This window comes from Suricata suricatta, chromosome 13, assembly GCF_006229205.1.
Source record: "Suricata suricatta isolate VVHF042 chromosome 13, meerkat_22Aug2017_6uvM2_HiC, whole genome shotgun sequence".
Classification (NCBI taxonomy): Eukaryota; Metazoa; Chordata; class Mammalia; order Carnivora; family Herpestidae; genus Suricata; species Suricata suricatta.
Genome location: NC_043712.1, coordinates 37,646,997 through 37,668,478, shown reverse-complemented (window position 1 = coordinate 37,668,478; position 21,482 = coordinate 37,646,997). Strand labels below are relative to the sequence as shown.

Below are 21,482 nucleotides of genomic sequence, written 5' to 3'. Positions count from 1 at the left end.
CTCCTTCACACTGGTCTCCTCGGACACATTTCTTCCAGATGCCTAGTCAATCCAACCAGTGTTGCTGGTGCCTGATCTTGGGGGTGATGGGAAGGAGGCACACGGGGTACTTACTGTCTCGTGTCCTTGAGTCACAACTAAGACCCTGTAGAACATCCGTTTAAATTTCCTGGGGCTGACCGATCTTACTTTGGACAGTACCACTGAAGTTACACTGTGAACACCTTGTGTCAATGGCTCTGAGAAGGATCTAGGAACTCTCGTGGCAATTGCTGAATACAGCAGAATGTGGCCAGAGAATTACTAGGGGAAATTCTATTTTGAAGTGGTACTAACTACTGTGCAGCAAGTTACCTGTGAGGTGCCAGTCATTATTTTAGACCCATCATCTCTTTTAAGCCTCAATAATAGCACATCTCAAGGAAACGGAAATATGTGCTATTATTTCCATTTTATAGATAAGAAAACGAGGCTCAGACTGGGAAACAGCTGGTTCCAGGGAGGTGTGTGGAGCATAGTCGGGTGAGGTACCACTGCTCCCCCCACCCCCACCGTGACTGCCCCTCCTTGTGGCAGACCTCTGCTCTCCTCCCAGCCGATAGTCCCAATTATTCCCTCCAGCCCCTGGAGAGCCCAAACCCCTTAAATCAGAAAAGAAACCACCTGAGGTTACAAAGATAAGGTCATTTATTCACGTTATATTACTGGATTTTAAAGACAAAAATACAGTTCTGTTTTGAAGACCAAGGTCAGACATTTCCCCCCCTCCCACTTACAATGGTAAACGCATACATTTGCATACATGGGACATCAAAATACACACAGCACGACAGGTCTCTGGGACAGCAGAGCTGCCATCCTGGCTGAGTGGGGCACCCCACGCCCAGCCCTGAGGTCAGCAGAGACCCTGCCCAGAGTGAGAGCCAGGACAGCATTTCCTCTACCCTCTCATGCCACCTCTGCCCTCTAATCTTTACCAGAGGCCACTTTACAGGGTCACCATCTATCTACGGGATAGACAGAAACAGAGAAAGACACGGCACATAACAACTTCATGATGACAACTTCCAGGTGAAGGAAATGCTCTCGGAACCCTCAGCCCTCACCGTCTCAGGGAGGAGGAGGACCTGCAGCATCTTACAAACCAGGCAAGGGTCCGGGCCTAACCTTGGGCCCAAGTGGGTCCCATGAGAGCACCAGAAGGTCAGCAAGTGGGGAACAGGTGAAGCAGAATTCCCCCTTGGTTCTGAGAACGAACCACATACTTGACTATTCCAGTGGAACATGAAGGAAAGTATAATAGGAAACCAGGACAAAAAAAGAAAAACATTTTTTAAGAATAAAGTAAATAAAGAAGTTACCACCCCAGATATTTGTCTCCTTTCTTTTAAGGCACTTTGGAAAAGTCAGCATCTGGGCACAGAAAGAGAGGAGAGGCCTTCGTTCTTTGTCTTTCCCCAAACTCCCTCTCAGGGCGGCCATGCTTGGTTCTGCTGACACCGCTGTCAAGGAATGGGGGAATGACAGAATACTCCTTGCATAGCCCAGCTGCCTCTGCAGTGGAAAATAATTTTAACCCAAAACAAAGGCTTCTGGAAAAAGAACCACGGTAGCATCCAAGATGCTCAAAGCGATAAAGGCACAGGTAAGACCAGGGTTGGGCACCAGCTCAGCCTCCACACTGAGGGCTGGTGCCCAGGAGGCCCATGCTGGGGCTCTGGGCTGCCCCCAGCTAAAGGGTCAGCCCTGGGCTCAGGCAGCTGACTCTTTTGTCCACAGCCCAGGCTGGACGCGACAAGGGCGGCCAGGGATAGCAACTGCCTGTGAGACTCACCCCAGGCAGGCCTCGACCTCTCCCAGCAGAAGGGGCATCTGGGGAAAACATCCCTGTGGATCAGCCTCCCTGAGTGGGAGCATCTGCTAAAAACCTGAGGGGGACTGGGAGGCTTTAGGCACCAGAGCGGTTGTGGGGGGGTAAGGGAGGGTTCAGCTGAACTTTCTAGATCTCTAATTAAAAGGCACATTCAAGCTGGAGAATGAATAGTCTGTTTGACCCTGAGTGCCACAGGCAAGTTTTAGGGAACAGGCAAGAGGCAAAGGAACAAAAACAGGGAGGAAGGAAGGATAAAGGCAGCAGAAAGAAGGAAGGGGAGGAAAGAATGGGTCCAGCAAGGTAGGCCAGGCGGTGTGGCCAGCACAGTGAAGGAGGTGGCCCCTGGACTCCACGAGGCCCAGAGCAGTGATTTCCTCTCCCTCCCCAGACTAAGGGCCAGAAACAACCTGACTGCTATCATTTACAACTCCACAGCCCAGGCCCCTAAAGAAAGGTCCCAGGGTCAGCAGGAAGAGGGGTGGAGGTTCCCTCCCACCTGGGGAGGATAGGGAGGTGCGGTGCTCTGCCTGGCAGACCAAGGCTTTTGCCTCCCCTAGAGGTCTAACAGGATAACTCTGACCAGGGAGGTTTTGCCCTCAAGGGGCCCAAAGGCCATTTTGCTTTTTACAAGACCTGACCTGTGGGCCAAATCAGAGGTCCATTCATGGCCAGTACAGCCTATGCTATTTTTCCCACTAAACACTGCTCAATCCTCTCCCTACATTTAAAATACCACAATAAAAATACATAGGAAATTCAAATTTATATAGCATGCTCAGAAAAATAAATTGCCATGATTTAACACTAAACAGCTACGCAAATCTGGGCAACACAAAATCAAGCTAGATCATAATAGAACCTGATTTGTTCTTTCTTTAAAATACTACAAATGGTTGTTTTTTTTTTTTTTAAAAAGTCTTTACATTCAGAAATCAGACAATGTAGAGAAAGGCCACTGAATTTGAGGACATGCAAGGCTTCTGCTCTGATGGCTAACGTTCCTTGGAGTTCATACGTTAGCAGGGCAAAAGGTCGCAGGCTCAAGTTTTAAAATCCTTTTGCTAAAAGACATACACACACAGGTGATTGTGGTAGTTGCATACTGCTAAAAGGTGAGGGGAGGAGTAAAATGAGAATGGTCGAGATTGCTTTTCAATTCGAATATGCAAACAAAAAACATCACACCAATCCGATGTCAGCAGCCCTCTCCGATTTTTCATAAAGTAATAAGAATACCACAATTTAAAGCGAAATTCTTACCTATTTCACAACAGATTAGCAGTCTATCATGGGAATGAGTCCCACAGTCACCAAATTTGGGGCTGTGTACTGATTCTTTGGGGTGACACTGAGAACATGCCGAGAATCCCCCAAAGGCTGATAGTTTCTACATTTACACACACCTCGTAGAGCTAAGAAGTCATGTGCTGAGCCAAGTTGGGGGCAAAATATCCCACTCGTCCTGGTCATCTGGAAAGGCATCTGAATGATGACTGGAGGGGGCCTATCACTCTGATTGTTAAGAATGAAAGGGACCGGCCCAGTAGATTGGCAGAGACGCACAGCGGAAGTCCCTGGCCATTTTCAGGTCTCTTATTTGTGTACCAAAATGCTAGCTCGGTGTCCCGATGTCCACTGTGATTTTGGTATACAACGGGTTTCTCTCTATGTCCAACACCTTGTAACTGAGTGTGTTCAAACCATCAGAGAGCATTGTCTCCTTTGTATGTGCAATTCGGTCAAACCTACAAGGAAAAAACAGGCAAAGGGTTGGTGTTGAAAAAAAATCTTAAGAAAAAAAAATTAAACATTTGTCCTTCATTGCCTCCCACCCCCCACCCCGCCACCAAGTCTCCGCTACCCGACTCATGGACAGACCCCTCCCTTTCCCTCGAGGCTTGCAGCCTGCTCCAGAGCCTCATTCCTGCAGCCTACCCCACCTGAAAGGGGAAAGAAGGTATATAAATGAACACAGAACACACCTCTGAGGATTGGGTTCATTTTTCTTGTCTCTTGAGTGGCGGATCATCCGGCACTTGCCAACCACAGCATTTGGGCGAGATACAGACATGCCTCTAAAAACTAATCTGCAAGGAGTGAAGGGACAATTGTCACCAAAGAGCTGCCATAAGGGTTGGGTCTGATGGCCCCAGACTGTTGCCTCATCCACCATCTTGTTTACTGTTCTCAGTCTGTACCTCAGCTCACTGTAGCGCTAGTTAAAATGCACACTAATTCCCTGTGTCCTTTGACCAGTGGTTCTGTAGTTTGTGTTGGGGAGTGCTCTGTGCTGGGCGCTGGGGGTGTCTGCCCTCCAGAACTTATGATGTGGACTTGGACCATAGGGCCATCAGTGCCAGGATGGAGGTGCGGAGGGAGGTTGTGGTGTGGAGCACAGAAGGAGAAGCCACTCACTCCACCTGAGCAAGACCAGGCAATGCCAGCTGTGGAGATGAATGGGTGTCCACAGAACATTTAGGGCAGCCAGAACAGCACATGCAAAGGCAGGGAGGCAGAGTAAATGCAGGGCCTTCAGGGAGCAACAGAAGTTTCTGGGGACTGCTGGGAAGAGTCTGAGGTAGGAAGTGGGTGGCCAGAGATGAGGCTGGAAAGAAGGGTGAAGGCTTCTCAGAGCCTTTTCACATCGCATTTTTTAGATCAGTGCCAGTGTCTTGAAAGGGGTAGAATATACAGTTTCCCAAAGGTTTTTGGCCAAAGGAAAGTCTCTCTGATAAGCACTGTTAAGAATGGAGAGCAGAGAACGAGACTAGAGGCATCCAGAACAGGGTGGAAGATTCTGTGTAGGTCTGGAGGAAAGGAATGAGGACTAAAATGAAAGCTGTGACACAGGAGTACAAGTTGGTTAAGAAGCAAAGCAGGACTGGCTGGTCCTGGATAACTTAAAGGCCTCTGGCTTCGTCTTTCCCACCGCAGATTCAGTGCCTGGCATTCAGGGAGTTAGGGCCTTTATCTCTCAAGAAACCTGCTCCATCACCACCCATCCCTCTAGTCCCTCCACCCTTGGGTGTCCATCCTCAGTGCTCCCTTCCCACTAACCTTCTTCACTACTCGGGTCTGTGGTGTTGCATCAGCCCCAACACCATCCAGTGGGCCCGAGGTTTGCCCAGGTGGTGCTGTGGAAGCAAGTTTGTTTCTGTCTGGACCCCTTGTCTGGGGCTTCAGTGTCCTCCCCATCGGGCCTGTGTGACACAGTGCTCCGTCTGCTGAAGATGCTTGATAATCAATCTGCATTCTCTAAAACTCAGCTTTTCTTCCAGGTCGACAGTAAAGACCTGGGTCTATGACAGGTTCTCACACAAAGCTAAAACTGACTGACAGACACCTTCTGTTGATTGATCAAATTAAGGTGCTCCAATTCGGGAAGGTGCTAGGGTATATTCTGATACCAAGCTCAGTGACAAGCTCAGACTAGCTCCCAGGGGAGGGAACTTCTTATCTGGAGATGGCAGGCTAAAGTCTCCACTGTCAGGCAGACCAGGGCAGAATGTGGTTTCAAATGCCACTGGTGTTTTTGGTTTTGTTTTTTGTTTCTTTTTACGTCTGCAAAGACAACTACATGATAAAGGAGCCCTGGGCTGACGCGGGCGGGGCTGGCAGTGGTTGTTGGGGCTGGGTGGGTCCACGGAAGTTTATTATACTACACACAGTCCTCTTTTGTGTTTGTTAAAAATATTCCAAAATAAACAAATAGCACAAAGATTTTCTAAAGGAACTTAGGATCCTGCCCAAAGAAACTTGTTTCATAATCAAACAGGACCACAATGAGATGCTGAATTTTTGCAAAGGGCATGTTTACTTCTTCAAGACAAAATGGAGTATGGGATAAATCAAAGTAAACCCAACCCTTTACTTGGCTCTCACTTTGCATGTTCCAAGGCTAATGCAAAAATCACAGAAGCTAAACTTCCTAAAGACCTTTCTCAGCACCTACAGCACCTACAGAAGGGCACATCTAATAATTTGGGTCAAGTGGGGACTCTATCCCTCCCAAGGGTAAATCCCTGCAGGATAATCAGGCACTGACTGAAAAACTGGACGTGAAGGGAAACAGGGAAGAAAGAGATCTGAGTTGGGAAGATTACCTGTTAAAAATGTCATCATCTTCACCTCCCCAGCCCCAGTAATTATTCGGAAATCCATTGATGGTGAGAAACTGCTGTTTACTTAGAGCAGAGACACCTCCAAAATACTGAACATAAGGTAAGCTGGGGGAAAAAGACACACGCACACAATGAAAACCAGTGTGTTGGTAAGTTTTGACTTTCAAAATAAAGCCTGCTCAAAGCACAAACGCTTCTAAAGTTATTTTTATTCTCGGTAACTTTTTAATTGGGAATTTATAAGGGTTTTCTTTGTTCTGTTTTTAATATCAGGTTCAAATTATTGTAGAGAAGACACAGAAATCAAAAAGCAGAATCCTGCTCTTTCTAAGACTATTGTGTTGTTTCTGATTACCTGGAAAATTAGTCAGTGACAAGAGCCTAAGCCTACATCTTGTGCCCCATTCAGGAGTTTGCTTCCCTTGTGTCCTGCTCTTGCATGAGAAATGCCTACCCAGGAGGTCCTAGAAACGGAGGCTGTGGTAAAGCCTCCCTGTGCCCACCCTGTCATGCCCTCCCTTCCCACTCTCAGCCCATCTACCAGTCTAACTTTCATTCTTCCACAGAATTCTTCCACAGAATTCTTCCACTGGCTTGAACACTGACCCTAACAGTCAAAACAGCATTTCTGAAAATTTGCTAAAATAAAATTTTCTAGGAAATTTCTACCACATCCCAACTTTAGCAAAATGTATAATGGTGAATCTATTTTGACACATTTTCAAGCAGCAGGGCACCAGGGCTCTCATTTTTCCACACCTTTTTGTATTTTACTGGGTTTTTAAAAAATGTTTATTTATTTATTTTGAGAGGCAAAGTGTGTGTGCACTAGCATGAGCAGGGGAAACACTGAAAGAGAAGGAGAGTAAGGATCCCAAGCAGGCTCCGAGCTGCCAGCACAGAGCCTGAAGAGCCCAACACAGGGCTGGGTCTCAGGAACTGTGAGAGATCACGACCTGAGCCGAATTCAGGAGTCAGAAGCTTAACTGACTGAACCACTCAGGCGCCCCTACATTTTACTATTTCAATGGTTATGAATCATGGACTCCTGAAGGATGCGGATGGAGCCCCAGTGAGCAATGCTAACACTCAGGTCATTCCCAGAAGCCAGGCAAAGGCTTTCCTACGGGTCCTTTAAAGGCTGTGGTTTGGGGATGACCTTGTATGCGGCACCAAACCACACTAGTCTGTTTAGTCCAAACAGACTAAAATCCATCACACAAATTAAGGAAAACTAATTCAGACTTAGTTTGGAAGTCAGCCAAACCATACAGAGCATATGAAAAAAAGGTGCAATCATTACTTTCAAATACATTCTGGACATTGGACTAGAAGTATCCATGAAGATCTAGGAGGACCTGCTTTAAGGAGTCAAAGGTAATCTATTTGTAGTTAGGTGTCATCAGTTAGGCCCAGTTCCCCACCTTTGGGCAAACATCCCACAACAGTCTGCAGCTGACTACAATTGAGGGTTTGAACCAGGTGGCCAAGCCAGTAAGGTTTGTCATGATCAGTGTTTTTACAAAAAGGGACTCTTGGTGACCTCATGGGGAAGTGCGTGCCGAGTTAATGAGATTTAGTTTGCCATCTGTGTTGCCTTCTCTGACCAACCACCTCGTCCCCTAAGCCTGACAGGTTCTGGGTAAGACAAGCACGGTGCTGTGGCAAAGAATGAGGTCCCTACCACCATGCTTCAAGGGCAGGAATTAAGAGGGGACAAGGGTTTGAACCTGTGTCTCTTAAAGAGAAGAAGATACACAAACAGAAGAGAGAAGGGAAGACAGGAGGATGCAGGGTGACATTTACAGTCGAATTCTCCTCATAGCATCCTTAGTTTCATCTCACAGCCCTCACTGCCCCCAGCAAGGGAAGACATAAAGAAATTATGGGAATAAGAAAAGTCTGAAAGAAAGCATCTGTATCTAAACCAAGGGACTGCTGATTGCCACAGCCTGCCATACCAGGCGGGGAGCCCAAGCCGAGGATGCCTAGTGCACAGGGTCTGCAGCACAGCTTCCTGGCACTTCAAGCTAACTTGGAGCTAGGAGGGAAAGGTCAGTTTACTCAACTGATAGGTGATTTAAAATAATTCTATGTTAACATAAACAGGAGTGATTATGGAACAAAATGCAGATTTTTTTTTTTAATTAAAAAAAAGGAGGGACGCCTGGGTGGCTCAGTTGGTTAAGTGTCCAACTTTGGCTTAGGTCATGATCTTATGTTCGTGAGTTTAAGCCCCGCATCGGGCTCTGTACTAACAGTTCAGAGCCTGTAGACTGCTTCAGATTCTCTCTGCCCCTCCCCTGCACATGCTCTGTTTTTCTCTGTCTCAAAAATAAAGAAAACATTAAAAAAGTTTTTTTAAGAGAAAAGGACTACAAGGCTATTTTCCACCTATGACCTTATGCTTTGGACTATACCACTGCTCGTGGAGACAGGCATTGGCTGGCCTCCTCACTAGGGGCATTTTGGTGGAGAAGTTTGGGTTCTCATGCTTAAACAGAAGCCTGTGCTTTTGCAAGGAAACAGTATCATGTTCCTTCTTAAAGTACCAAGGTATAGCTGCCAAGGTGCCCAAACCCAAGAATCTACTGGGGGAAAATGAGTCCAATTTGCTTCCCAAACTGTGTAGGGAAGAGGACAGAAGAAAGCAAGGGAATACAGCATCTGTTTAGCGACGTTTGGAACCTAAAGGTGAGAGCCACCCCAAACATAAAAACTCTTCCTGCCTGGATGTGCAGAGGTGGGGTGTTTTCTGAATGCTATTTTTCTTCTCAAATAATTACGGCCTTTGGGCTTAAAAAGCACCCAGTTCTCAGAGGAAGAATTCTCCTCCACACCTAAACAGATACTCCTGGGCCAGTGGAATTACATTTCCTAGTCATCCTGTAAGAGTGAAACATGTTTTCTGCAGATTCTGCTGAACATCTCTTACCTAAATCCAAACTTATCCATTGCTACAGAAATGTGCCGTGGCTGTGAAAAACACCTGTAGGCGTTATGATCATTCATTGGAATGAGGTCCACATCACTAAACACAAAGCAGTTGTAGTCATAGTCCTTCAAGGCCTCTTGAAAGCCAATGTTGAGGAGCTTGGCACGATTGAACATGGTTTCTCCAGCCTGGTGCAGAAACAAAAGAAGTGATATCAGATGCTGTAAGTCCAATGAGCAGAACACTCCTGGGCACTGATGACTTTGTGGACTATGTGTGATCATTAGTCCACTCATTTTTCTGCTCTCACTTTACAAATCAATACGGAATAGCATGCCCTGAGTCAGTAATCCCACTTCTAGGAATTATCATGTGGGACTTGCAAATATGCGAAATGAGCAACTTGCTCACCATGGGATTTTCATCACAGCAAAAGACTGCAAGCAGTGACATGAGAATTTTTAGGGAATTGGTTAAGTAAGTCATGTAACATCCATATAATGGAATAGAGTTGTTCAAAAAAAATAAGGAAGCTCTAAAAGGAAATGATCTCCAAGATAGTATTGTTAGGTGAAAAGGCATTTAGACCTATGTGTCATATATTTACATATGGGTTTATAGACTAATTCCCATAAGACACACAGGAAACTGGTGCGTATGGGACTTCTTACCCTTCTCCCCTCTTTGTATGGTTAATTGTGGTTTGATTACCACATTGTGTGCCTTCCACGTGTCTGTTTCAGAGAAATATGGTGAACGCAAGTCAATCTCTGCTCCCGTGGTACTCACAACATAGGGTGGTAAGCAGTGTGATACATACTGTGATAGAAACAGGGTGTATGAGAGAGAGAGCACACATACTTTAGGATGCTAACCACTGAGTCCTGAGGCACCAAGTCTGTTGGTGCAAAGGTACTTCATATTTTATTTACTTAGCTTGTTTATTTTCAGTCTCCCCACTAGAATAGAAGCTCAATGAAAACTGGAATTTTTAACTTTTATTTAGCCAGAGCCCAGAACACTTACTGGCATACAATAAGAGCTCAATAAATAACGCTAGATGGATGGATGGATGGATGGATGGATGGATGGATGGATGGAAGAGTAGACCAAAAGATGGGTTTCAACAAACAATGGCAGATGGAAATTCTTTTGGGAAGCTTCAACCACAGGGTTCCCTGAGGGTCACCACCATGGGGCTCTGTCCTTACCAACTGGCACAGCCCCAGGGTAGTAAGGACAGTAATAGCATCGACACTGTCATTCTTACACTTAGCAGTCCACAAGCCCTTCCATACATGTGTTCTCACCCCGCCAGACCCTCCCAACAATGCCACGAAGGAACTAAAGCACATAAGTGACAGAGCTAGTGCTGGACACAACACTGGAATTCTCATTTAGTGCTCCTTCTCAATATCTCTTGGGATCATCAAGATCAGAGTCCTCTACTTTGGAGGAAAATATATCTCATGAGGGCCTATAGTGGCTACACAATCCAAAGGTGGGATACCCAACATCCATTCTCCAGGCCCCCAAGAGAAGATTTGGAAACTGGTGCTCTATAAGGCTGCCTGGGTGAGCACACAGCATGTGGACGGTACCACAGCCGCCCAACCTCAGGTGGGTGACTCAGAGAAACAAACAACTTAAGAAACACAAGTACCAGGAAGTCAGAAAGAGCAGCCAAGAAAAGAGTGAATGGATTAAGAAAACATTTTACACAAGAGCTCCTTTCTTCAGCCCATGACAAAGCTTTCTCATCATGCATGGTGAAAGGAGAAAGGCTAGCACACACTATGTTCTTTGGTTTTCCCCATCAGTTAAGAGTCATTCAAAATCCTGCCTTCAGCTAATTCTCTGTAAATCTTGAGGCAAAATGAAGTTTAAAGTTCAGAAACCAGATATGAAAACTATAAAGCCGTTGTAATTACTATTATTGTAACACACTGCTAAAACTGGGAGATATGACATGCATAGGATAAGTGCTTGACATGCATTTAAACATCTCAACAATCTTGAAACAACCTTCATCCCAACCCAGACTTACTTCGTTCTTGACATACCCTTCTATCTTCTGGCCATGGGGGGAAAGGCCTACACCTGATACTTTCCTCTTTGCTCCTCTAGCCCCATGAAGACCCTAAGAGATAGCTTTCTCTAAATATTTCCAAACACCATTCAACCCGATTGAACACTTTTCCAACAAGTGAAAGGGTGTCCCAACAAAGCCTTTTCACATCTGTGTAGCAGACTCCCAAGGATAGCTGCCCAATGCTCCCTTCTCTTGGTACATTCTCTAATGACAGGGGCAGGGAGCTCATGATGGACATGCCCACACCACAGGGCCTTCCCTGTTAGCTGTGACTATTTGAGTTAAGCAGATGTTGGACCTGAGACTATACTATGCCTTTTTCGTCTCCTGGGAAGTGCAGATTTGGAACCATGAATGCACACCTCTGGCACTATGCCCCAAGAACGATGGCAGCCTAGAGGAGAAACCCAAGCGAGCAAATCTATCCTTCCCTTTTCCCCACATGTGGCATAACAAGCTCCTTCAACTCAATAAGGCACTTCAGTGTCTGGTCACTTAGAATTAGTCAGGCAGTTTCCTAAAAGAGCTTGATCTGTATATCTCTCCTCTGTAGATCTCATCCTGGCCTCACCTCTGTGACTCTGCAAGAGGGAAAAGGGAATGAATGTTCATTCTTGCAGGTGTAACTCCCTACCAGAGTCCTCAGGAACATCAGACCACCTGAAAGGTAGAGAAGGAAAGTATGTCTTCCCCTTCCTCCCCTGGGATTATAGAAAAGTTAACCCTAGGCTTCTTTGGGTGAAATGGGTAACTTTCCTGATAAGAAAGACAGGTCCTGGCAAGCCCACTAACCCCCACCACTAACAGGAGGGGTTTATTTCTCTCCAGGCAATGGGAAGACACCCGACCCTCATTCCTGCCCCTTCTCATTGGGTACATGCTACTTCATTCACTCCGGCAAATATTCATCAAGCACCACTACTGTCCAACCAGGCCAAAAACACAGCTGTGACAGACACATGCACTTTTATCCCAGGAATGCCAGCTTCTTTGCTTACTAGCTATGTGACTTTGGGCACATCGCACCTCTCATGCTCCATTTCCTCATTTGGTTATTTGGATGACAACAGGTGACTTTTATTAAATTTGACAATGCATGTAAAGGCCTTTGCACATTGCCTGGCAACAAATGTTGGCTACTATCATTATTATAGGAGTAGGTCTTCCTATCCATCTTGAACAGTCAGACCTTTCAAACTGTCTCCCAGAAATCCACAATGGAGACTTCTCTTTCTCTAGTGTTTGTGTGTGCCCTTCCCATAAATCCTGCTTCTCTGATGGGGGATTTCTAAAAAGTATTAGGGCTCAAGTGAGTGGCTCACATGATTAGAATCTTCATAGCAGCAGCAGAAGGCCTTTAGAGATGTATGATGTGCTTGGGAAGTCACATACGAAGAGGAACTGGTGCACTGAGAGCAGCGTTCCCTCTGAAAGGCTGAGCTTTGGGGCGCCTGCATGGCTCAGTCAGCTGAGTGGCCAACTTTGGCTCAGGTCATGGCCTCACAGTTCATGGGCTCGAGCCCTGCGTCGGGCTCTATGCTGACAGCTCAGAGCATGGAGCCTGCTTCGGATTCTGTGTGTGTGTCTCGCTCTGGCCCGCCCCCACTTGGATTCTGTGTGTGTGTGTGTGTGTTTCTCTCTCAAAAATAAATAAACATTAAAAAACATTTTTTTGAAAGGCTGAGCTTTTTAGTGCAGGCTTCATCTTATATTGGTAGATAAGAGTTAAACATATTCTGAAGGGTGCCTGGGTGGCTCAGCCAGTGAAGCCTCCAACTCTTGGGTTTTGGCTTAGATCATCATCTCACAGTTAATGAGTTTGAGCCCCTCACTGGGCTCTGCACTGACAGTGCTGACAGAGCCCTTCCTTCTAGGGCAACTGACTCATCTTAACAGGAGATGATAAGAAGAAAGAAGACACACTCAAAAATGATATGACATTCTCACAGGTGTACAGAGAAGCTGTCTCACTGACCAAAGCTCACAGAAAAACCTTTTATGTATTCTCTGAAAACCTTTATGATTGTAAATGTTTTATGACTGGGCACATACCTAAAACGGGTGTATTAGTCAAGCAAAGCCACAATGCCAGTCAGGGGAAGGCAGGAGCTTGGGTCTGGCCAGGCACGCTGGCCTGGAGTAGTGAGGAGACTGGCACAAGCCTGAGGCCAAACTCCTCAGGGAGAGGAAAAGAGGAAGAGGCTATGTTCAAACAAGCCCAGGGCCCTTCTGGCAGATGTGGATGGCAGGGATGAACATCAGAAGAAGCATCAAATAACTCTTGAGGGCTATTAAAATCTTTTAACCTAGAGCCCTCATTTATATTAAAGAGAGAGCAAGTGGTATGTCCAGTGAACATGGAACCCTCAGGGCTTCTGGGTAGTTCAGTCAGTTAACTGTCTGACCCTTGATTTCAGCTCAGGTCATGATCTCACAGTTTGAAAAATCAAGCCCCACACTGGGCTCTGCGCTGACAGCATGGAGCCTGCTTGGGATTCTCTCTCTCTCTCTGTCCCTCCCCTGGGCACACGTCTATTCTGCCTCTCCCCGCCCAAAAAATTTGAGCTGACAGCTCAGAACTGAAGCCTGCTTAGGATTCTGTGTCTCCCCCTCTCTCTGCCCCTCCCCCACTCATGCTCTGTCTCTCTCAAGAATAAATAAAACATTAAAAATTATTTAAAAAATAAAAATTAAGGAAAAAAAGCAAATGGAACCCTCATCCACTGCTGGTGTGGATGTAAAACGGTGTCGCCATCCTGGAAAACAGTCTGACAGCTCGTCAGGTGATAAAGAATTACCATATGATCCAGCAATTCCACTCCTAGGTATATAACCAACTGAAATGAAAACATATATCTACACAAAAACTTTTACACAACATTCACAGCAGCATTATTCAAAGCAGATAAAAAGCAGAAAGACCCAAATGTCTGTCACCTAGTGAATGGATAAATAAAATGTACTATATTCATACAATGCAATGTTATTCAAAAGAAAAATAGTTATCACATGGATGAACCTTGAAAACAAAAAAGACAGTAACAAAGGACCACAGATTGCATGATTTCTTTTATGTGAAATGTCCAGGATAGGCAAATCCACAGAGACAGGAAGTATATTAGTTGCTGCCTAGGACTGGGGGGAATGAAGAGAGTTAGTAGCTAAGAAATATGGGATTTGTTTTTGGTATAATGAAATGAAAATGTTCTGAAATTGATTGCAGTAATGGGTTATGTGCTTTATCTTTTTCTTTTTCTTTTTTTCTAATTAGGCTTCACACCCAGCATGGACCCCAACATGGGGCTCACAACCCTGAGATCAAGATCTGAGCTGAGATCAAGAGTAGGACGTTTAATTGACTGAGCCACCCAGGTGCCCCAATTACATACTTTAAATAGGTGATTGTATGGTATATAATTATATCTCAATAAAGTGATTACAAAAAAAAAAAAAAACACCAGTTCCAGAGGGATTAACCCTCTTTCTCATATATTCATTCTTGTCATTTATTGGGTGTCTACTTCATGTTTAGCTATAGGGATACAGAAAAAGAAAAGACATAGGCCCTGCTTTTGAGCATTTTTGGGTTAAAGAAGCAATTGCAATGGTGCCTGGGAGGCTCAGTCAGTTAAGCCTTGGACTTCGGCTCAGGTCATGATCTCGCAGTGCATGGGTTTAAGCCCCGAATTGGGCTCTGTGCTGACAGCTCAGATCCTGGAGCCTGCTTTGGATTCTGTATCTCCCTCTCTCTGTCCCTCCTCCCCCCAAAAATAGACATTAAAAGAAAAAAAAGAGGAAATTGTAATGGTGTGAGGTGGAGGTGGAGATACTGATCGAATCCTAGGAGATTGGAGAGGGCTTCAAAGATGTTGGCCAAGTTTAGTGGGAAGGCATGAGAAGAGTGTTCCTAGAAGAGAAAGCAAAATTTGTAAAGGCTGTGAGGAAAAAGGTACATTCAAGGAGCTACAAGAAATACAGAATGGAGAAGCCAGATTAAGACAGGGGGTGGACATGGACCAAATCACATCAGGGAGAAGGAGGCTGGGAAGCCCTACTAAAGTACTCAGGCTTTATCTTTTATTTAGGCCATAGGGAGCCCTTGAAGGTTTTAAACAAAGACTATGTTTTACATCTCAGGGAGGGACTTGTGCCCCACCCCCCAACTGAAGGCAGGGAGGTCCATTTGGAAGTTGTTTCATGATTCACGAGAGACATCATCAAGTAGGCAACGACGGTGGGCAACTAGAGAATGCCTTCCTCCAAGGGCTAAGACAAAAGCCCCACTTTCCCATTTCATGCTTCACCTGTTCCCTGGGCATGTATGTGCACTGGGCCTGTAAGCAGCCTTCATGGGGCTTTTAGAATAGGTACCAGAGGGGCACCTGGGTGGCTCAGTCGGTTAAGCATCCAACTTCAGATCAGGTCATGATCTCACAGTTCACAAGTTCAAGCCCCACATAGGACTCTGTGCTGACAGCTCAGAGCCTGGAGCCTACTTCAGATTCTGTGTCTCCCTCTCTGTCTGCCCCTCCCCTGCTCACGCTCACTCTGTCTCCCAAAAATAAATATAATAAACATTTAAAAAAAAACCTTAAAAAAAATAGAATAGGTACCAGAGTCTGGTCTAATCCCCAGGCAAATCCGGACTGTGGCTAAAGCAACAGAGGCCTTTTCCTGATTTCGACAAGACACAGAACCACCCACAGAAGGCCATGGTTGCCCTTACCCAAGTTCTAACAGTCGCTGAAGGACTGGTTAAACCACTCCACTCTTTCCTGGATGTCAAGCCCATGTGTGTACACCAGTAGACTTTTCCCCCAACCATGACAGCTTGGGAAGGGACCATACATGGCCCCTCCTCTGCCAAAAGACCCAACAATAACGAGGCTGGAAACAGCAAGCCAAAGCCAAGACTCAGAATCAGAAATTCCATGTGATGAGAGAGACAATTTTGTTCCATACACCTGCCCCGGCCCATCACAAAGCCATACACACATGCCCCCTGCTTAAAACCCACAGTAACCCACTGGCTCTCAAGCCCACAGATCCAGAGGCAGGTCTACAATCAGAGGACATGTTTGCTGAAACTCCTCCTGTGTGCTTTTCTGTGCCCACTCAGACACTGACAGAAAAGGCCCAGGCCGAGTGGGTGGCAGGAGAGGAGAGAAAGCTGTGGCTGGGCTGAGTGATCCTGTGGCAGGACTGACCCACAGGCCTACGTGTGGACCTAGGAGTAGTAGACAGGCTGGCTGGGAGGTGATCCCCAGAGAATTGCTGGGTTTATAGAAATGCTGAGTTTGTGGAAGGCTAATATCCACTCAGCCATGATTTCACAACAACTAGACCTCGGCTCCTAACCATAATAACATGGCAGCTTCGAACTTGGAAAGGGCCCTCAACAAAACCTCGGTCTGAGACTTCATTCAGCTCTTCACCCAGGAGTAAAGGAAATGGAGCCCTCTGGGGTCAGGGAGCTGAGGGGGTGGTGGCTGTCTGCTAGGCAAAGTAACTGGCAAGAGTGAGCACATCGTTGGCCCTTGCCGGACACAGGTCAGAAGCCCTAAGTTGCCGTCAGAGAGCACTGAGCAAATGGAACAGCCCAGCAGGGATTGAGTGAGGTGAGCCCAGAGAATAGTTTTTAATCCCCAGCTTCACAGGCATGACAGTAGTATGTCTGCCTCCTTCCCTGGACCTGAGGCCCTGAGATCTTTCTGCAGAAAAACACTTTAGAAAATATAGGCTTCTCTTTCAGAAAGCAATCTGACCATTTAGACGAATACTTGTAAAAATGTTTACTTTTTTACAGTTACTGCTTCTGAACCCATAATTCCGTAGCTGAAAATCTAGCCTGGGAGGATTCTAAATGTGGAAGAAGCAACACCAAATTAGCTTCAGACTCAGAGATGTTCATTCCGGTGTTATTTACACTGGTAAGAAAGTGGAGGTTCTCTAAATGTCTTCGAACTAGAGGAACGGCTAAGTTAATTATGGCAGAGCTACATGCTCAGCTACTCTGAGAGCATGGAAAGTGGTGATTATGAAGACTGAAATAACATGGCAAGATGCTGATGATATAGAATTTTAAGAAAAAAGTAGGACACAAAAGTGTATACACATACAGCATGAGCTCAATTGTGGCTTAATTTTAAGGCAAAGTTATTTTAGACCTCTGCACAACAGGCTGGCTTCCAGCGACCTCAGCATTTGCAAACAAGACCACAGAGACCATGACCTTGCCCGGGAGACCCCGGGGCCAGAGGATGGCACACTCTTAGGATTCCTGACATGGTTTCCCCATGAGCAGCAGGGCCTGGGCTCTGGGTTTGACTTGGGGCACGAGGACATTACCAGGGGTGGCAGCAGTGGTGGCAGCAGCGGCAGCAGTCACAGCAGTGGTTAGGTCGGCACTCCTCTCTCTCTCTCTCTCTTTCTCTCTCTCTAGGAGGTGGAGGACACAGAAGAGGAGGTAGGTGGAGAGTAAGAAGCAGATCACAGAGAGAGCTCCTCCTTCAGCTTGCTTTGCTACAAACAGGATTAATAAGTAAAAGCAAACAACCCCCATGAGAAAGAAAAAAAAAGAAAAAGAGAAAGAAAAAAGAGACAAGGATGGACGCAAGGGAAAGAGATAAGGAAAAGAGGCAATGTCAAGGCTGTGAAGAAAAGGAGGCCCATTCTGACCCCTCTTGTTCCAGGGCAAAGGCAAATTCCTAATAAGCTGGCGCTCCTTGTCATGAAGTCAGAGGTGAGCAGGGGAAATGACATTTCCTGGTACGATGCCCAGGGAGACAATCCACGAGCTCCATGAGTGCCTGTACGTGCTCAGACACAATCCCCAGGAGAATGGACCAAGCCACAGACAGGGAGAGGAGAGACACAGCAAGGGAAACCACCAATCACTGGGACAGCACACAAGCTATGGTGGACACAGTGGACATAGACACTCCCGGCCTTCTTACGATGCTTCTGAGCCCCAGGAACCAGAAGGTCCCAGTGCTCAAGGAAGAGGGTGCTACAGGACAGGACTGGCCCTATCACCTCTGAGCCCCATTCCTGCACACATCAGTCTGGGCACTGACAGCTTTAGGAGAAAATAGAAGGCAGGGAAGTGAGGGGAGAATGGTGAACAGACATGACCAAGACAGAAACCAAACCAGTGGGGGTCATAGGCCCAGGCAGTTGTCCTCCATGATGGGATACACCCATGAGTCTCATTCACTCTAATTTCTCTTGGCCCCATGCAGGAACCAGCTCCTCAGCACAGTGGCAGATAAGTTGCTGAGGTGTAGTAACAAATGCTCCCACTCATTGTCTCCAAACCTGGCCACACTTGGTTCCAGACAAGCAGCCTGGAACTACTATTTACAACTGGTGCACAGATAAAAAGGAAGAGGGAAAAAATTCCACGTTCAAAGAGTCCTCAGACAGGCCCCCTGCCTCTGCTGTACCCCCAGGCTTTCAAGCCAGGATTTACCTGTCAGCATGACAACTGGGCAAGCCCCCCAGGGGGTTTTGAGGTGTTATTCCAAAGCTGCTACCTGCCTCTCGTGACCCATGGGACACATGGCGGTGTTGCCATGTGGATATGGAGCAGTCTCCCAGTGATGGGAATGAGTGTGTGGGGGAATAAACATGGAAAAGTAAGACATTCCATAGGCTTCAGGTATCTCTCCAAATTCCAGCTCTGCCACCCAGCCATCATGGGGCCCTGAGCAAGCTGCTTACCTTCGTGAGCTTTCTCTCAGCAGGAACAATGAAAGTACCCATTTGCCTCACTGGTGGGCTGGCAGAGTCAAAATTCAAAGTGACACCATGAAAGAGGTTCAGTCCAAAGGATCATAAAGTTTTATGACCATCAATAACCATGGGGCTAAAGTAGGTTCTCTGCATTTTTCCTAAAAAGCAAGGTCACCTGAGGGCCATGTCCCAGGCAGCCTGCTCTAGTCAGCTAGGAGGAGGAAGCTTTGGGGAGAGGCCATGGGGAAGGGCTATGCAGCTGGCTCCCAAGGGTCATGACCTGGCCTGACTAGGAAAAGAGGCTTCACTGCCAAGAGGAACAGAACTCACTAGAGAACCAAGACCAAGGGGTCCTAAGGTTGAATGTTAAGTAAATGGGCAGGAGTCACAGGGAACAGCTTCTAGCTCCAAATCCTGACTAAACACTGGACTGTGGTCAGGGAGGCAGAGGGAGTCAGACCTGAGGGGCCCAGGGTCTAGAGGCTGCAGGCCAGGGAGGGTATGCACACATGGAATCAGCCCTCACTCCTCACTAGAAAGCACTGAGTGGCCCAGGAACAGCAGATAAGAAATCAGCTCTACTCCGAGGCTTCACAGAGCTAAAGGGGGAGGGTGTTGGGGGGGGGGGGGCTTACACGGGGACTAGAAAAAGAACCACTAGGGGAAGGAAGGAAAAGCACACAGGGCAGAGGGGGGCAGTCTAAGCAAAGGCACAAGGAGGGGAACACAGAGTATGTCTCAATGAAGATGGAGAGCCCAGGGTAGCTGTGGCGTCAAATGTGTAAAGGAGGGCTGAGGAGAAAGTAGCTGCAGGTAGGTCATGCCCGGACTGCAGAAGGTCTCAGGTGCCAAGCTCAGGGCTTCGGACCCTTTAGACCCTTGGCTGTGGGCAGTGGGGACATGCTAAAGGGCTTAGAGAGTGACCTGGTCAGAACTATGAAAATCTTGGGCAGCCGAGTGAGATCAGAAGCCCCAGAGGACATACAAACAGATTGGAGAGACCAGGCCTGGGCCCTGACTGACTCAGGGCGAAGGGCTGTCTAGTTATGACGTGGTGATTACACACCTACCTGACCAACGAAACCTGCATTCCTCATCTGTGTTTGGTTAGTTTTATGCCGGTTAATCTCAAGACATTCTCCATTTCTGATGTATGGCTAGGGCCACCTGGTGGCAACCTGCCTTCCTCTCACCTGGGGTGGTTCTGCAGTTTCCTTTCCCGATTAAAGCGCGAGGAAGTACAGTGCTCCTCCCCCATGTGCTAGGACATCTTGCTACCCACCTCTACACCAAGGTCCCAGTGTTGGATTCTAGGTGGGACATCCGCACCACAGAGCAGCACCCTGGGCTCCAAGATGGCAGACATGCCAGAACCCTAATGGGTGGCTGGAAGCCTGGCGAGCCAGGGCAGGAGGAGCAGTGGAGACCTGAGGATGAACAGCAATCTCATCTGGTAAAGCCTTCGCCACTCCCCCTCCACCCCCCCTTACTGTGAGATTTAAAGGGGCCTAAACCAAAAGGGAGGGGTTAATAACTTAATATAGACAAGGACACAGAGCTCATGAAAGCTGAGCCTTGTGTGCAGAGCTGGAGACACAATCCTATTCAAAGAAGCTGTTAGGGTTGACATGGGCCCTAAGTCCCCTGAGATTCTGTTTTCTGTCATTATCCAGCATCCTCTGACTCCATTCAAAAACATACAAATGGGAGGGAGGGTCTTAATGCTGGTACTGAGTAGGGGTGAAGCAGGAGGCAGGGAGAGCAGTAAAGAGTTCATTGCTATAACACTGGGCAAGGGAATAGGCGGGAAGAAAGGAGGGGTGAGTGGGGAGAAGGAACATAAATCACGGCAGTAATAGTTAACGTTTACTAAGGTTCATGCCAAGTGCTTTACAGCCCCCTGTGTAAATACTAAAACCTTCCCCTCCCACCAATGAGGAAACGGAAGTCTGAAGAATTCGAGCCTACAGTCACTGAGCTGGGAGGTGGCAGAGCTGGAACTCACGTAGTCCACGCCTGAAGCTTGCTCCCAGCCCTTATATCCAGCTTTGAGAAAGACTTTGAGGAAGGGACCAAATGGCCTAGAGGACAGAGTTTGTGCTGACACAGTGACAGGGCACTAAGCGACAGGGACTGGGGGTCTGAGCTGCACCCTACTATTACTTACAAGACTTCCTACTGGTCACTTCCTCTCTCTGAGCCTCAGTTTCCTCATGTGTGCAACAGAGTAGACATTTTCATACTACCTGGCCTCAGGGGTCCAGGCAGATCCCAGCAAAGAATGAAGGGGAAGTTAAGGGTAGAAATGGGGACATGGTCTCCACTTCAAGTAGAATAGCGCCATTGTGACCTGTTGCTGGGGGGATTGCACAGCAATTTAATGGGGCAGGAGGTTCTGTTCTCAAAAACTTGTTGGCGAACCCTTAGAATAGATGTCTCAGAGCCCCTCCTACTTTAAGCAGTCTTTCTCCCCAATCTTAAATGGGGTGGGCAGTGAATGAAGAGTCAACATGAAGCAAAGTGTCTGAGGCGGGGAGATAATAGGAGGCTTGAGTATCATCAAAATTACACATAGGTCAAAGCCAGATGCTACTCCCTTTCTTCCTCTTCTCAAGGTAACAACAAAACAGAGAACAGGGGAAGTTCCTAATTTGTAGGTGGGGCATGCTCCAAATGTTTCCTCTTCTGCCTCTTTTCAAGGATTAGGTTTCCTATCACCACTTTATT

At 46.9% G+C, this 21,482-nt stretch overlaps 1 protein-coding gene across 2 annotated transcripts in view; it reads right to left on the bottom strand.

The window, feature by feature from the left end:
* Positions 1-664: 664 nt before the first annotated feature.
* The window catches only part of B4GALT1 (beta-1,4-galactosyltransferase 1), a 50,792-nt gene continuing 29,974 nt past the window's right edge, over positions 665-21,482 (bottom strand). For both annotated transcript variants that reach the window (XM_029919742.1, XM_029919743.1), the window contains 4 exons: positions 8,930-9,117; positions 5,977-6,099; positions 3,856-3,960; positions 665-3,618 (listed from right to left, as the gene is read on the bottom strand). In XM_029919742.1, coding sequence (XP_029775602.1) covers positions 3,486-3,618; positions 3,856-3,960; positions 5,977-6,099; positions 8,930-9,117 — 549 coding nt within the window. In that variant the 3' untranslated portion in view covers positions 665-3,485. The remainder of the gene's footprint in view (positions 3,619-3,855; positions 3,961-5,976; positions 6,100-8,929; positions 9,118-21,482) is intronic.